At 35.4% G+C, this 17,496-nt stretch overlaps 1 protein-coding gene across 8 annotated transcripts in view; it reads right to left on the reverse strand.

Moving 5' to 3' along the window:
• The window catches only part of HECTD1 (HECT domain E3 ubiquitin protein ligase 1), a 58,757-nt gene that overhangs the window by 18,844 nt on the left and 22,417 nt on the right, over window positions 1–17,496 (reverse strand). For 3 of the 8 annotated variants that reach the window (XM_030240579.2, XM_050974753.1, XM_030240577.2), the window contains exons 10-25: window positions 16,932–17,106; window positions 15,585–15,723; window positions 15,222–15,392; window positions 13,914–14,136; window positions 11,093–11,368; window positions 10,902–10,978; window positions 9,367–9,501; window positions 9,000–9,146; window positions 8,581–8,675; window positions 8,077–8,182; window positions 7,012–7,146; window positions 6,787–6,926; window positions 5,987–6,310; window positions 5,405–5,571; window positions 5,052–5,228; window positions 1,479–2,315 (exon numbers count right to left, since the gene is read on the reverse strand). In XM_030240579.2, the coding sequence (XP_030096439.2) occupies window positions 1,479–2,315; window positions 5,052–5,228; window positions 5,405–5,571; window positions 5,987–6,310; window positions 6,787–6,926; window positions 7,012–7,146; window positions 8,077–8,182; window positions 8,581–8,675; window positions 9,000–9,146; window positions 9,367–9,501; window positions 10,902–10,978; window positions 11,093–11,368; window positions 13,914–14,136; window positions 15,222–15,392; window positions 15,585–15,723; window positions 16,932–17,106 (3,324 nt within the window). The remainder of the gene's footprint in view (window positions 1–1,478; window positions 2,316–5,051; window positions 5,229–5,404; window positions 5,572–5,986; window positions 6,311–6,786; window positions 6,927–7,011; window positions 7,147–8,076; window positions 8,183–8,580; window positions 8,676–8,999; window positions 9,147–9,366; window positions 9,502–10,901; window positions 10,979–11,092; window positions 11,369–13,913; window positions 14,137–15,221; window positions 15,393–15,584; window positions 15,724–16,931; window positions 17,107–17,496) is intronic. The other 5 variants (XM_030240585.2, XM_030240583.2, XM_030240580.2 and 2 more) reach the window with 3 other exon arrangements.

Raw genomic sequence — 17,496 nt, forward strand, 5'->3', positions numbered from 1 at the left:
ATTCCTGGAAAGCTTTCTTTGAGTACCTTACTTACATTCTTATTGCAAGTTGCAAAAGACCCCATCCCCAGTATCACAACATGAATGTAAGGATACATTAAAAAAAATACCCCCATCAAAAAAAATAAAACATTCGGTATTTCAAAGCATTTAAAAAAAAAAAGGTAAAAGCAAACACCACATTTCTAAATAAGGAAGCATAGAATCATAGAATTGTTAAGGTTGGAAGAGACCTCAAAGACTGAGTCCAGATGTTAGGCCAGCACTGCCATGTTCACTGCTAAACTATCTTCTCAGGTGCCACTTCTACACAACTTCTGAACACTTTGAGGGATGGTGAATCAACTTCCCTGAGCCACCCATTCCAGTGCTTGACCACCCTTTCAATGAAGAAATTTTTCCTATTATCTAATCTAAACCTCCCCTGTAACTTCCTATCTGTGAAAAGAGGCTGCCCCCACTTCACTACATCTCTCTTCAGGTAGCTGCAGAGAGCAACTATATCTCTCCTGAGCCTCCTTTTCTCCAGGCTAAACACCCCATAGCTGCTCCAGACCCTTCACCAGCTTCACTGACAATCATGACAAGAATGAAAGCTTAACAAGAAATTTATGTTCTTTTCTAGCTTGGGTAATTTCACTTTTTCTAACTTGCTTAAGCCCATGAAATGCAGTTCTCTTGTTTAAAGTACTATCACTATCAGAGAACAAAATACCCAACAAGCAACAACTTTGATGGGAGTATGCTCAAAAAAAAAGAGTGAACTCACAACAAGCAGGTTTACAACTTACCTTGCTAATACCTTGCTCCTACATATAATCTAAGAATATGCAAATGGTTAAAGCATGTATATAATGTCATTTAAAACACTAACTACAAACTTCCCTAGATTTAATATTCCTGAACAGTTCACTGAATCTAAGCCTTAATGATAGTCTCGAGAAAACATATTCAGTATTTGAAAACATTATGTTATGAAGCTTGACAAAATCAGCAATCTGCTAACGTTTCATTATACTGTATTTCTTTTTCCTTAGTACTTTGTTCTTAGCTCCTATGCTCAGACACTTCACAATATGCACAAACTGCTCTTCCTGAGGAAAACTGAAAAATAACAGAAATATGCAAAATCTACACAGGTCAGAAAGCCTAAGTACCTGACATTAGCTACTGTTGCTAGACTTCCATCCTCTTGGTCCAATCCATACTCTCTCCTTAAATGTATAATCTACATCAATTTCAATCGTCAATGTCAAATTTCTGTTTGATGGGTACCTGTGATCTGACATTACAGGGCAATATAACACTTTTCAGCTGATAGGAACTCTATGAGTCCTTCGTAAGTTCTACAGGCCTACACAAGGTCAAGGCTATTCTAAGCACATTTCTCTATTAAGCCAAAACAATCCAAACTCAAGTGTAACGAAAGCCAAACAGACAACAAAACCATCAACTAAAAATAAAAATAGCTTACTTACTTGCAGTACTCACAACATTTCTTCCCAAAGTATTAGTATTGTTATCACTGCTACTCCGGCTTAAATTCATGTTGTTTGTGGCATTGGTACGTGCTATGTTTGCCACTCTCCGTACAAAGGACTCCAGGCTGGAAGTTTCTCGAGACGATAAGTTCGGAACACTTGCACTGGAGCTCATGGGTGCCCCAGCAGCCAACAAAGAACTGACTGAGAGTCTGTTACTCGCTGAAGAGCTTAGGGGTCGTTGGGAAGCTGCTTCTTTATTAGTCAGTTCAGAGACTGAACTCACATCAGGAGAGCTTACACTAACAATTCCCATGGATATAGCACTGGACTCCCCAGGAGTACGTATTGAGTTATCAGGACCTAACTTCCTCTCTGCATTTTCGTTTCCCATGTCCGCTGTTAAGGTGCTGGTGCTCGCACTGGAAGATGACCCTATGTCAGCCTGAGGCACACTGTCAGCAGAAGACAGAACAACAATTGGTTCGTGGACGTCAGTGCCTGAAACTATATTTTGTTCCAATACACTTTCTGATCTCTGCTCCATTTTGGTCGAACCCAAGCTGATGTCGCTGCTACTTGCCACGCTACACACAGAACTGCTGCTTCCTTTTCTACTTGAGGAGCCTGCAGCAGCAGTCGTCTTGTCTGGACAGTTGTTTTTCACCAAGCTGCTCCATGACTGCGTTGTGCCTGAAACAGTGGATGAAACAGGTTTGGGTGATGCCGCTGAATCAGGGTCGTACCCTGGTGCAAGCTTGAGGTCAAACTTTCCTTCTGCGCCCATACGGTAAGAGTTAGAGCCACCAGCATCCCAGGTGACATCAATCCAGCCTGGAAAGGGACAGGAGTTTGTGAGATCCAGCAGAAAGCAGACAGGAGGCGTGTCAGACAGTAGCTCCACAATGTGGGATCAGCTTCTCATAAGGGCTGTATGTCTGAATCAATGAAATCACTAGATAATGCTTAAGGCCAATTAAAAAGGAAGTGCTTAAATCCAAACGATTCAGTATTTCATAATGTGGTCAATTTAGAGGCTGTTCATTGTCGCCATCTTAATCTTCAGGGCCACAGAATCCAGCCAAAAATAAAGCTTCCTTCAGGAAGGGACCTGACCTACTAGAATCTCTCAAAATTCTATTAGCATCTATCAAAATTGGAATCTCTAATAACAAAAATGCATATTAAAATGTATCATAACTTTACTAGCATCTGTCAAGAAGCTGTGATTATTACATGGACATTCAATAATATTTTTCTTGGTTGGATGCTTGAGGATAAGCATATTTACCCAACAGACAACATGTCATGAAACTGCTTAGTTTGAGATTTCTTATTCTTAAATTGAATGAACTAATTTCTAGATACACAGCTTTTTATTTCAATAAGTTTCACATACTTGAACATTCCTTACTAGGAAAAAAATCTTATGGCAATCAGGCAAGGGCTACATCAACTAAAATTTCAGGGTTTCAAAGAGAATATGTTTCAAAGAAAAAAAACTATCCTGGAACAAGAACAAAACCCCAAGGAGATGCTACTCTTAAGTTTCTTTATTCAATTATTATTTTGAGTAGCAAAATTTTTTATCAGCTAAATATAATAATGCAGTAATGAGGGTAACATACAAAATTTAGCTAACTAGGACAGAAATGGGGGCAAAATGATTTATTTTTTCCTTGTCTAAAGATGTATCACAATCTATGAGTCACTTAAAAATTTCTTCTAATATTTCTCACTGTATCTTAACTGCAACAAATATTGGTGCAACTACTTTAATTGAAACATATTTCATCCAAAATGAAATTTCTAAAGCTTAGTTATCTTCTCTAATCTCAGACAAAGTCAAAACAAATATGAGGTCCAGATAAACACATATTTTTCTTAATTAAAAAGGAAAGAGCTAATATCAAGGAAAATATTATTCTTATTACTGTCACGTACACCTTCAGCTTTTAACTATTCAAAAATCACCACTTCTAGACTGAAACAGATCATCACAGGCAATTTGCTATTTACAAATATCACTCTGTAGGAAAAGTAGCTAAAAAATGATAAAGTTTTCAGATATGACAAGCAGACATCTCGTCCCCAAATGAGCAGGTTTAGATCATGTTATTCTCGTATGGTTTTATTCCTTCTTCATGAGCTATAGTTGAGTAGCTTCATGCCACTAAACCTTTGAAGGGTAAAGTTGTGAAGCTAATCTGAATATTTTTTTTTTCTTTATCAAACACAAAAAAGCTCCATACTGGAGCTCAACAGTATAATTTTCCCCCTTTATGAATATCTGAACCAGGTATTTTCTTCAAAGCATAACTAAATAACTGGTTCTGTTTTGTATATTTTCTTTCCTTAAATTATTAATTACAAGCAGTTTTAAATCTGAACAAGTTTTCAGTACATATTATGTACTCAAAGTTGTACTGCTCCATCATTATAGGTGTAAAACAACATTTGTCTACACTTGTGAACAACAACCAAAAAAGTAAATTAGATCCTATTTTCAAAATTCTACAAGAAAAAAGCTGTGACAGGAATGAGATGAGTTGGCATCACCATTTGATAAATGAACCTTAATTTTACCTATAGTTAAATGGGGACGTTTTACTGGAACACAGGAATAAAATCGCTGCTTGGTAGAATACTACTCACCAATAATACCTAAAGTCTTCCAAGTTATAATATAGCTATGGGTACTGTTGCATCTGATAAGAAAAATATATGGATGATGGAAAACTTCCCCACAAGCTGTACTGAACAGCTTAAAAAAAAGTTCCATTTCAAATCACTTTAAGGAATTGTACTTTGGAGATTTCTCCATGTTTGAGAGCTGACAACTCAACTAACTAGAAGAAATTCTCAAGTCTAGCTAAAAATGAACCTAAAAGTAGCTGAAGGTGCTTCAGAAACAAGGCAAGCCTTATATACCTCGTAATAGGGGGAAGAGAAGGGAAATGGTGGAAAGCACATTCAGCTGACAAGATCACCACCTCTCCTGGAGCCTCTTCAATAACTTAACTTTCTCAGTACTGACTTCCCTGGCTGTTGCAGGTTTTTATTTTGCTCCTTAAGTTAATAAATTTCCATGCTTTAACTCAAAACCAAAAACTTGATCCCAAAGAAGCATGCAAGGTAGGAAAGGTACAGGATATAACAAAAGTCAAGAAAAATATTGCAAATGCTCAGCTAGAAGAAATGAGGAAGGTAATTATAGATTTTGCAGGCCCAAAGCTTAACTTATCACTTTGCATCACTCACCTTCATATAGTTTGTAACAGATGTCTAAATAACAGTTTCATATTTGAATAACAGCTTAATATTTTAATTAACCAAAACTGTATAAAAGTTTCATTTACAGCAAGAATTTTTTTCATGCGCTCAAATGGAATTTCACAAATGGACCCCAACTGCTGTAGTATTTTAAGCTTCTTCCCTCCAAAGTATTTGAACTTTTATCAACTTTATCAAGGCATTACAAAGGAAGTACTTTAATGCTACCCATTCTGCACAATGTAATCATGCAACAGATGTGATTCAACAACATAAATTCAGACAATTCATGCTCACCATTATGCAATTCTCCTGTAACAGTGCCTTCCCCCTGCGGGCTTCCATCCTGATCTCTCCATTTCCAATCAATTCCTCTGATGACACGAGCTCCAGGAACCATGTATTTTAACACCTGAGAACGCACCAGACGTCGCTGCCTTCTCAGATTTGCTTCAGCTTCTTTAGCAGCTTTTCCTACAAGAATTGTAAATTGAAAATACTTGAAAAATACTGAATGGGAAATAATTTTGAGCTTATTTCTAAGCAAGCTCAACTGCAAAACTTAACCTCCTTTTTCACACTGGTTTTTATATGGTATGCTCAATAGCATTTTAAAAGAGTAAGTAGGATATACATGCTCTTTTTCTTACCCAGCTGATCTTCACATACTCCATTCACAGTGCCATAAAGTTCAAATCCAGACAAGGAGAGGTAGTGTGTTTGCCCACTGGCATTCTTTCCCATCTGTTTTATTCTAACATGTCTCCAACCTTGTTTCTCATCTTTTGGAGGATCTAAAGGCCATGTTGCTGTAGACCTTTAAGTTTATTAGAAAGGGGTGTTGGTAGGTAACAGGAATAAAGAAAAAAAGAAAACCAAAAAAACCTTAATACGAAAGCAAACAAAACCATAACACGAATCATGTATACATACTACAGGATATATAAACCTATTAACACCAGGGCAAACTTTGGATGAGTGTTGGCCTTATGATTTTGTTAAAAAACAAAATGCAAAACTTACAGCGATGGAAAAGCACAAATACCATTATGTGAACCACACAGAAAACCTGTGAATCACTTATTCTCCAGCCCATCCTTGATATGTATGAATTACCACTTCTTTAGATAGATACATTATTACAAACACAGTACACACTAAATTAGTCTACAGTCAAGTACATTTTTAACTGCACTCAGTCTTATGAAGAGTAATAAAATACACTGACATACCCTGGTTCATTGAGACTACAGTCATCAACATGAGTATACAAAGTAGTCCAGTTCTGTCCATCCTTAGATACCTGGAAAACCCAATTTCTGAGAGCAGACCTTCCGTAACCTCGAGCGTGGCGTAATGTGTAGGCTGATGGTATAACCCAAAGGCCAAGGTCTATGGCAAACCAAGCATTCTTATCATCATTTGTGTGACAATTGAGAGCTGAACTGTCACGGCTCAGGATGTCTTCTAAACGACCATAAGGCAGATTTCTTCCTTCTGAGGATGTAACCACTACTAATCCATAGGCTGCTGGATTTACCCACTCATATGCAGTTCTGTATTTAAAAAGAGAAATATACTGTTTGATTATCCTTCTATTAAAAAAAACCTAGTCTGAGCAATATTTGACATTTACTGTAAATTGCATTAACAGCTGAGTTTAATCACACCTAAATTATCAATATAATTTCAGATATTTTTCAAACATCACAGTGTTTTTTAAAACACTGTAGCAAAGAAAAAAACCCAAACCAACAAAATCAAACAGAACCATGGCAAACAAAAAAAAGACCCAAACTTCCCCACTCCATCTTCTTCGGGAAGCATAAAACTAATTCTGAACACAAGTGATTCATATTTTTCCATTATTTAAGCAGGTCTAAAAGAAATGTAATTCTATTGATTAAAAGATATCTCCCACTTCTAAGAAATAACATATTTCATTTCATTATGAATACTTTGTCCCCATCCTGCCTCATGGATTGTAGTTTATTGTGTCTGGCCTTAAAATATCTAGCTTTGAAAAACTCACTTTGCATTTGTTCCAATCCAGTAAATAATTCCATTTTCATCAAAATCATGTTGATGCCTGAACACAAACGTTTGACCTTCTCGTAGTTTTCGTACAAAAACAAACGAAGCCCTATCAAAGTCGTACCACTGCTTTGCTACCTACATATGAAAAAAAACCAAATCAAATATTAAAGAAGTAGAATGTTAGTATTCCCTGTGAACTCTGTGCTGGCATGCAGCTCACCATTTTCAGGAGATACTGTTCTAGAGATTCAACAGTTGCCAATGGCTCCATCTTGAGCATTCTACCAGTTCGATCTATTAAAGACGTCTCCCCCGAGGCACGTTCCAAACGAAACCTCAAGCGCCTTGTCAGTATCTGAAAGAACAGCTAAACATTAGTCTAGGCTTTCCTGTCTAGGTTTTGGGATTTTAATAAAAACAGTGTATTTCACCACAACTGGTTTAGTGGCCTATCAAGTATCTTTGTTGCTCTAACTTAAGCACTATTTTCTAATGAAATGCTTTAAACAGTAATTTCCTAGTACTATCTTATTCAATTAACCAAATAATTCTTTACTATGACAATGTGTAAGTCAATTACACACTCAGCTAACATTTTCTCACTTTTCCTATGTCTTTATAGCTTTTATTTGTTGACTAGCAAATACAATAATATAGAAACTGAAACCTATTTTCAAAAATAGTTTGAACAGCAACAGTGGTTTTGCAACTTTTTGCAACTATTTTCTAGACATTTAACATGAAACCAGAAATACTTATACTTCCCTACACATGTTGCAAAACCCTGAACTGTGCTTTCAAATAGAAAAAAATCAAGACTCCACACAAACTGGGAAAAAACAAGTAATATTTTTAGCTAAACTGCCAAGTTTCCTGTATAACAAGCTGCTGAGCCTGGAGGCATCTTGCATTACCAATTGAACACAGAGCCATAGACAGGACCCGTTTTAAAGCTTATCCCCTCTTCTTATTAATTGTCTTGTAATCACAGCAACATGTCCTTTAACTAGAGGCCATGTTCTTATAAAAAGACAATACCTGAAGACAAAACAAAGAACGCATTATCTCTTCATCAAAATTTACTTTTACCTCACAGTGTTTAAGTGACAGAAGAGGAACAGCCATGCATTTCAGCGCTAGAGGAAACAGATGCCAAAATTTGGTTGGTCTTTACCTAATTCTACCCACATCTACAAGAATGTGATTCTTGCAGACAAGGTGTGCATTATATAACTTTCAGTTGAGCACCACTCAGCGTGATATGCTGTTACCACTGTGCATTTACCTGAAGATTATACGTAGATCCTGGTGTATCATACAAGTGGAGAGGTAGACGTTCAATAGATTCTAACACTGCTATCAATTTCCGAATTAATGCAACTGCCGGACGGCTGTGGAAGAGAACAGGTACTATGTTACCACAAAACAAAACAAAGAAAAAAATTCTACAGTATCTCAGAAAACAGGATCCAGCTGAGGAAACTATCTCAACATGCTATTTCTACTGATGGTATCTGTTCTAGTCACATGGTTACAGCCCAGTAAGAAAGATCTATCTGCACAAGTAGATAACAAGTAACCTTTGTTTTGTCAATAGATGTTCTATAAGTTGACTCTCAAAAGATAAAAACTTTCAATTGCTACTTCAATATTAGATGCTGTCTTTCAAGACCAATTTTCTGTTCCATTGAAATGGAAAGAACGCGTACTTTTCCTTTAAATTATTTTAAACATACCATACTGTGTCAAAATTTCAAAGAGGATTTTCCTGGTTTGGTATTATTTTTACCTTTCATCATCCTCATTTTCGCTGAATGCTGTTTTGAAAACGTTTATCCTCTCTACCAGTTGACTACAGTCTTGTTTCACATCCAAATCAACATTCTAGGAGAGAAAAAGAAAAAAATTACAGACAGGCAAAGACATCTATGTAGTCTCACTGAAATCCCAATTTAACATCAGTATATGAAAAGCTAATCATCAGCCATTAGACCTGAAGAGAGTTGATTTATTTTCATTCAAACTAATCATCTATTGTGATAGCTTATTTTCAATAGGTAGACCAGTAACTGGAGCAAGTCTGCCAAATTTTCACCAAGACAGGAAAAAGACAGCTTTATAACAGATCTTTTACATTATGCCACCCACATGTCTTAACTTCATTTTGTTAGGAAGTTTTTCTTTAAACACTTATGTCTATAAACTCACATTGTTTAAAACTGTCAGCAGCGATTGAACTAAGCCACTACTGCACATTTCATAGGGAGAAATAGTATTCTCATCCTTCAACAGTACAATTAAGTTTTCCAGAGCAGTCTTCATTAAATCTCTCCATGTATTTTCTCCCTCAATGCACTGAAAGAAAAAAAGATCATTATCATGAAATGAAGTAATCTGTCCACTTGCTTCAGTTGAAAAATAATGTCCTAGCAAAGTGCCCAAGTAGGTAATACATGCATTAAAACTCCCCACATTGCAGACATGCTATCTCTGCTTCATATCATGACAGACTAGTCTGAACATTATCTGATTTCCACAGATGTCACACATTAAAAATAAAAGGAGATACACTTACCTGCCTGTTTGCATGAAGTTCCCATGCAGACTCTAACTGTGTTGCTATGTTCCTCAGTGTTACAACTACTCCTCGAGGCATACTTTCAACTGCTTTAAAATGATCATCATACAAATCTCTTGCCATAGTGCGTACCTACAAATGGATTTTGATAATCAGAAGTCAGACCTCACTGTAATGAGACCATTACTATATTCCCAGGTACTGCAAATTTGGTCATTCTTTTTAAGTCCACAACAGGCAGACAAATAGGGAAGAATAAAAACCCATGTGTATCATGAAATGGCAAAGGTTGGGAAAAGAAAAAGGTACAGGAGAAATAAATGGAAATACACAAAATCTTATTGACATAAGTGAAATTTACCATCATGTATTAGGTAACAGCATAAAGGGTAGTAGGAAAAGGTATGATTCTCAACCTGTCAATCTTTCTTTTAGAACTGCATCATGGATCATGTAATATTTTTAAATGTACAATTAAGCAGGTTTAATAGAGTTTCTATCAACATTCCTTAAACCAATTCACACTAAGTCCCTATACAACCTCTTTTAGCAAGAATTACTCTTTCTACAAAGTATGGTTCACACAAGACACAGATAAAGTCAGTTCTGATTAAACATCTTTCTTTTGTAAGAAATTTCTCCAAAAAATCTTTCTTTTTCATTATCATTCTATGTGCTACAATAATACATTACATAAGCTTCAGAACTACATAGTGCAGTCTTAGATATAAGAGAGCACTGTCTTTCATCATTCCACATATTATCATTCACACCCAGTATTTTAACTTTCAATTTAGTGTCACATTTCCTAAGATATATGACCTAAAATGCTGCAGATATAATGTACAGAATATATTGGCTGCATTGTTAGAAACTGCAAGACAGATAAAGACTAAAGATCAGCCTGAGTCTTTGGCATAAGAGGATCACAAAATGTACTGTTATATTGTGGTTTATTTGTAAAGAGCTTAATACTTGATTTCTTAGTTCCTCCTTTTCCCCCTTGATTTTGAGGAAAAAAAAGAATTTTAAAGATATCGAAAATGAGGGCATTTACTTGTTTTGCTTCACTACCAGAACTCTTTAACGATGTAGATAGACTGTTACTTCCAGCACCCTGTCACAATATCCAGTCTGAAATTATTATCTAGATGAACAGAAGTATTATATGCCTCTGACACAACTGTAGTATATTTTAACATGTTTTCTTATAGCATAAAGACATAAAAGATAAACCACAAAACCTAAAGAATTATACAAATGCAAGTCAGGAAGACTGGATTTTCCTACTTTTTTTTTTGTAAATCATTTTCCTCTAAAGGAGCACACAGTTTACTAAGACTTTTGGATAAAATCACCCAAAGAAGTGCTTTCTTCTGGTTGGTGTTTTCCCCTTCAAGCCTGTTATAAAATGGTATCTAATTGAAATCAGAGATTTTAATCTTCTAAGAGGAAACTACACCTCCCTAAGAATATTATAATATAAAACAAGCTAAATTAAATTATAAATATAAAATTTACAGATCACCAACCTTTTGTTTTGTCTTCTCCAGTTTAGATTTCAGTTTTCTTCCTCTTTTACCTGTCCAGCCAGTCACAAATTCTGACCCTGCAACATATATTTTAGAAATGTTGCATTTTCTCATAGCTATGAAAAGCAACAAAAAAAAAAAAAACAAAACTATCTGATATACACTTGTTCCTACCTGCACATAACACATACCTACATACTTACCCAAGGAAGTTTCAGCTGTAAACGAATGCTTTGTTCCTCTGTTGGATTCAAACACAAAGCCTGGCAGGTCTTCCTTCAGTATTGTGGCTTGCTGACCATCAGAATTGTGAATAGCAATTTCTCCTTCTTTTAAGCAGGTCAGTGACCAGTTTCCTACAGTAAGTTTAGTTGGCCCTGGTGTTGATAAGATTGGCTGGCTTGTGGTAGATGGTTTTACTTGGCTTCGAGCCCTCTGCAACTTCTCAAGGAACTCACTCCTACTTTCTATTTAAAAAGAAACAAATTTGATTTTTTCCAACAACTGCTTCCGTCATTATGCAGAATTTTGTTTTCCAAGAGCAAAACAGAGTCATTCAATGCAAAATTAACTTTGAAATTAAGGGTCTTAAAGTGTCCTAAATTTCAGTGTAGTATATTTCTGTACTTCAACAGTGATTTATTCTACGATCACATCAAAGCTGCAATGCAACAATGCAACTCTTTCTGAGAGATGCAATTTGGATATATTAATTCATCCTTAAAATTATAATAGAAAGATCAAAGAAATTCAGTATAAATTTTTAGTCTTTGAAAAATGGGACTCAGAATGGCGAGCATGAACTAATCTCAAAAGCAAGTTTTCAGAAATAAGAAATTTTTTAAATTATTCAAAAAATATAATTGACATTATATATCAATGTATTATAATGAAAAATGTCATTATATACTTGCATTTTAATCATTAAAATGCTGAGTACATACCTTTTCAAAAATTCCATTTAAAGTAAAAATGGAAACACCTCATTGAAGATTATTTCTGTTTACCTTTTGCTGCAATGACAAGCTCTAGGCTTTTTAAATATGCCCTTTTTCGTAACACAAAAGAATGCAAAAATAAATATGCACTTGAGGCACAACATTCTTTACTGCTAAATTTCCTAGCATATAGAGAGAAAGCTTATAAAAATAATTGAGATTTAATTTGCAAGATGAAAATTCTGTTAATTAAATTATTTCAGATTTCCATAATTACATTTTAATAGATTTATTATATAGCACATTGCACTGAAAGTACCATATTTCTACATGGTTGGGAATAATTTCAGGTTCCCTTTGACAAAATTTTGAGACTTATTTAAAGCTTCAGAATTACCATTAAATTTCAATTTTTGCATTGAATTTTTTTTTCTAAAAATTCAAACAAAACAAGTACAGAGTTAATGTGGAGAGGGGTGAGTACAGACCTTCCAAAATGTTCACAGTATATATATTTGACCATCCACCCCAACTTTCATCATGCAATACACACTAACAGATTTCACTACTCAACCCTCTATATTCTTGCCAGTTATGAAGTTACTAAAAAGTATACCACGAGATTGATCAGTAATGATTTAGGACAGCAGAACATATAGTACAGTTCAGGACTTTATACCATTCTAGCCTATACTGCACTGTAGCCACTTCTGTTAACAAATATTAATTTTTTAAGTAAAAAGGCTGCTGCACATGCTTAGAGCTCATGGTTAAAGTTCAGGCAAATTACACTGCAACACCAGCAATTTTAGTAGATGTCTATTTGAGTACATATTTCAAGAAGCCTGATTTAATCCTACATTTAGCTCCTTTCCTTCATGATATTCAGACTAGGTATCTTGTTAAAAAAACTTTGTATTTATGCAGTCTTTTTTGAAAGACTGATTTGAAGTAACATCTTCAATGCTCAAACTGATTTCCTCTAAGTTCTCTTCACTCCAAATTCATCTGAGCTGTCACCATTGCACTCATCTCATACAGAAATAGTCTTATCCCCTTGCCTTGACCGTTGGGAAGTGAAAACCAAAAAAATGTGGCATTCAGGGAATGCCAAATGAGAACTCAAGAATTCTATGAGAATTTAAGAAATTATCTTCATGACTCTTCTTAAAACTGTATTGTATGATAAAAAAGTATCTCAACACAGGACTTATTTACTTTTAAAGGCATTAACCTTATTAAAAAGAATGCAAAGACACATTTTCTGACCAAAAAACCCAGTAAGTCTAAAAGTGGTTTCCAGCTACATTATGATCAAAAACATTATATTGCATTTTGTCTTCTTGCCCCAAACTTGATGCATGAAGTCATTAACACTTCATTTCCATCCTGAATCATAATATGTTCTGTTATTTCAGCCAATGGCTCACTGAAAACATCATAATATTGCAAAGCATTTTATGCCTGCAGGTTCATAAATGCATGAACTGCAGCAAAAAAAAAAGATGAAGCAATAAAAGGAGGGTTGTTTCTGCATCCAGAACAAGTTGTGTATTCTGTACAGTAAATCAGAACCAGCTGTGCATTGCCAGTGCATAAGGTCTGTTCCCTTATCCTCTCTCCAACAAACAATTAAGACACTGTAATTTGTTTCCCAATCTCAATGAGAAACTTTCCATTACTTTGTCTTCAAACACATGCAAATTCATTCTGCTAGCTAGAAGCAAACAACAAATCACCATTTCAACCTGCTTTTCCTGGGATGGCCACTACAAAGTGCTTTTAATGACTGGGGTGAAAAAATTAAGTACGCATGGAGAAGAACCAAAACAAAAAGTTAATACGCTTTTGCTGGCAAGATGTTTACTTAACACAATTCACCAAGAAAGTCAAGTTATGGCCACATGCTATCTGATAAAACGCATCACAATTAACTGACCACCTTCCACCTGTTTACATCCTTTACTATTTAGTAAGCCAATTCCTGCAAAACAAAATAGCTCAAATCAAATTATATAAACAAATGCAACAACATCTCAAAACTTAACCTGGACTTGAATGGCAAAAAGTCTACCTGAGCTGTCGGATCCTCCTTCAGGGCTCCCACTGGAATACATTGTGGCCAGCTTTCCATCCAAGATAAATCTGAACCATCCATTACTACCATTAGATAGCTCCAGGGCTGCAGCATCACTCCAGATATACAGGCAGTCCCTTCCCCTAATGATTGACCAATCTCTCCAGTGGTATGGTTTACCCTGCTGCAGTTCTTTAGCATCCTCCTGTGGTTCATCTTCCTGTAATAACATTGTATTAAGCAATAACAAGAACTAAAAAATCTACAATCCATTTAAAAAAGAGGAAATAAAAACCCAACCAAACAAAAAACCCCTCTCAAAAAAACAACAACAAAAAAAACCCAACACAGACATTTTTTTAAGGAGGAGATTCTCTCTCTTTAGAAGAGAAGAATTATTCAAACCAAAAGTGTAGAAACTATACTACTTCTGCCTGTAAAACATATCCTTAAAGTATTCCTTAATAGAAAAAGATACTTCTAAGAAGTTTCTTTTCACATACAGCTTTATCTACCCAACAATAGCAATGGCCTACTGCCTACAACATCCGCCTCTGTTCTAAATTTGAATTGTGAGAAAAGAAGCACAAAATGGTTGAGGCTAGAAGAAACCTCTGGAGGCCGTCTAGTCCAAACCCCTGATCAGGCATGACTGGTTATCTAGGACCATGTCCATATGACTTTTAATATGTAATCAATAAAATACAAAACCAGCACCCCCACAAGAAACCCTAGACAATCAAACCCCACAGTAAAAAAGTTTAACTACACACTTAAGATTAAGCTATAAATTTAATTGAATTGGTAACAGAAGAAGTCTGTTATCCATTCAGTTCACCTGACTGGCAATAGGACTTGGAAACACATAAATAACTTCAATATGCCCTTACAGCTTTCATTAAGCAGAAAATTATTTTCTTTTTTATATATTTAACATATTTGATAACAACATTTAAAACATCGCGAACTATTTAATGCATGGACATCAGAAAAGATACAATTCTGACACAAATACTTCAGGAAGATTTTGTTTTGTTTACCAGTCACTTTCCAAGCACTAGGCAAAATCAAGCACCAAATAATTTGACCTCAAGGAAGTATGAATAGGAAAACTCAGTAGATAATAATATGCTAACTGAAAATGAAGGTAGAGAAGAAAACTATTAAAACAAGTAGTATAAAATAAGCATTAATTTAATATCCTAACTCCCTTGCCCTGGCCATTTTTGTAACAATGAACATTTTATTAGAAGTGTTGGTTTTTCAGTAACAAATAAAGCAAATAAATCAATTCCATACACTTACCTTCTCAGGTTTAGACTCCTCTTCATTTTCATCATCAGATGATGGCCCCGCCAAAGTTGACACTTTACTAATTACACCAAGTCTAGCCAGTTGGTCTAGAAAAAGATCACCACCTTTATCCACTAAATCCCTTATGATTTGCAAGGCTAACAAATGGCCATCATCATCATCCTGTAATACATTGGGATGAAGAGAAAATAACAAAGGAGATCTTGTTACTTAACACACTGAACTGCACATGTGGTCACTGATGGACACTGTAGAATTTTTGGGGTTAGTTATTAACAAATACATGGAACCAAACAGTGTAACTCCCTTCTTTTATACTAGTTTCATAAAGGATAACATTTTCATTCTTCCTACCTCTTGATCAAGCACTGTAGCTGTTATCTCAACCAGTATTGTGGGCAGGTTGTGGCCAGCATCAGAGTCACAAACCTCTTTCAGGAGCGCCTCAGAACAAAAATGTATCATTTTTCTAATGAGTGCGAGACTTGCTTTCCTGTAAAAGATTGTAGGGAAAAAAAAGGTTCTTACAGTGATAAAGCAAGCAATAATCAAACAAAAACGTTCAAGATAAGACTTCTTTTGTACAGTCTGACATACACTTTTCTCCTCAACCCTTTACTAGGTAAACCTATTCTACGTCTTGTCTTTATGCACTTTTACTGCAGGCAATTCACTTCTGCACAGTTTGTCACTCTCTGAGGTATTCAGCCTTTCATGTATTTCCCATGTTTCAAGATCACTAACTTAGTTTTAACTCTAAACATACTATTAGATCATGCAGTTTTCCCCACTAAGAACCATTATTAATATGAAAGCAAATCACTCCTGTAGAGTTACAGATGAATTTTTTTGACCAACTTCCAAAAGTCTGATCATTCATTAAGATAACTTTCAAGTAGAGAGCCAATTACTTTGCACAATCTGCAACAACAATTAATCATGCATGGACTGTTAAGAAAGTTTCTCATTTATTTTATTTTAAATGACCTAGTTTAAGTTTTCTATCATCAGCTCATGTGGAGTCTGTCTCTACCAGAGGCCTTTTTATCTTGCATTTTCACCCAAAGTACCTATAAACACTGGGAACATAAATAAGGAATTGGAATAAATGTCATATTTGTTGTATAAAAGGCTAAAAGGTTATGATCAGATGCAACTTAACACAACCGTTATGCCATGCACAGTACTTCCTTTTAAGTAATAAATTAGATTTCATTTCTGCAATTCAACAGAATTAGAAGCAGCATCTTCTCCAGTTAAAACACTGCTAAGTAAGTCTCCTAAAACCTTCTAAAATAGCTTTTTCTAATCTTGCTGGCTTTCCAATGACTGAATCTTGATATTTTATTAGTTTTCCTCTGTGAAATTACAGCTTTCATTACAGTGGCTACTAACAACTGTAACCAAATCCTGATGCACAGTGTATACAACATTACAGTAGGAACACAGCATTCTTTCCTCATGCTGCTACAGTCAAGAGTATGCTCTGTTCTCCCATGACTAGCCAGGCTTTTTCCAACATATCACTTCAACAGAAAGGAAAAAATGTTGCTTAAAGTGCTAAGTAAAAATCATTGTTGCAACACTTCCCAAACAATCACTTCTATTCAAATACATACTGTCACTAGCATTACTTAAACTTTTAAATTTACTTTGGCTTTTTAAAGTGTATTAAGATATTGTCCTTCATGATAATATTACCTTATTGAAGGCAACATAGTTTGTTGAAATGTTTGTGCAAACACAGGCAATAGTCTTTTCAAGTATATGGGTGCCATTTCTGGATCTCCTTTGGGTTCATTGCATTCTTCCTCATCCTTGTTTGCATCTTTCTTTTTCTTCTCATCCCCTTTGTTGACAGGGCACATCCAATCCCCTGGAAATTTTTTTTTCCCAATACATTTAATTGCAAAAGTCAACAAACCAAACAAATCCCCTTCTAAACATCCAAGTTTTCTTTACTAACATACAAGTACCTGAATATGAACATGCATTCCTAAAAATATAAAATTTACATGTGAATGACTTCTTGAATAAAAGTATTTAATAGCAAGTATCCCTGTGGCATCAGAATTCTCAGGAACAGGGAAAGTGCAGTTCCCACACAGAAAGGATACCAGAGAAGCTACCAAGGCTGACAAGCTCTGAATTCACAACAAAATCCCAGCCTAGACTGATCCCACAGCTGAAGAGTGGGACAACTGGTACTGTTCATCCCCGCTCAGTTATTTCTTTGGTAATTCCCCTCACTTAACAACATCTTAAA

The sequence above is a fragment of the Serinus canaria genome, chromosome 5 (assembly GCF_022539315.1).
Source record: "Serinus canaria isolate serCan28SL12 chromosome 5, serCan2020, whole genome shotgun sequence".
Classification (NCBI taxonomy): domain Eukaryota; kingdom Metazoa; phylum Chordata; class Aves; order Passeriformes; family Fringillidae; genus Serinus; species Serinus canaria.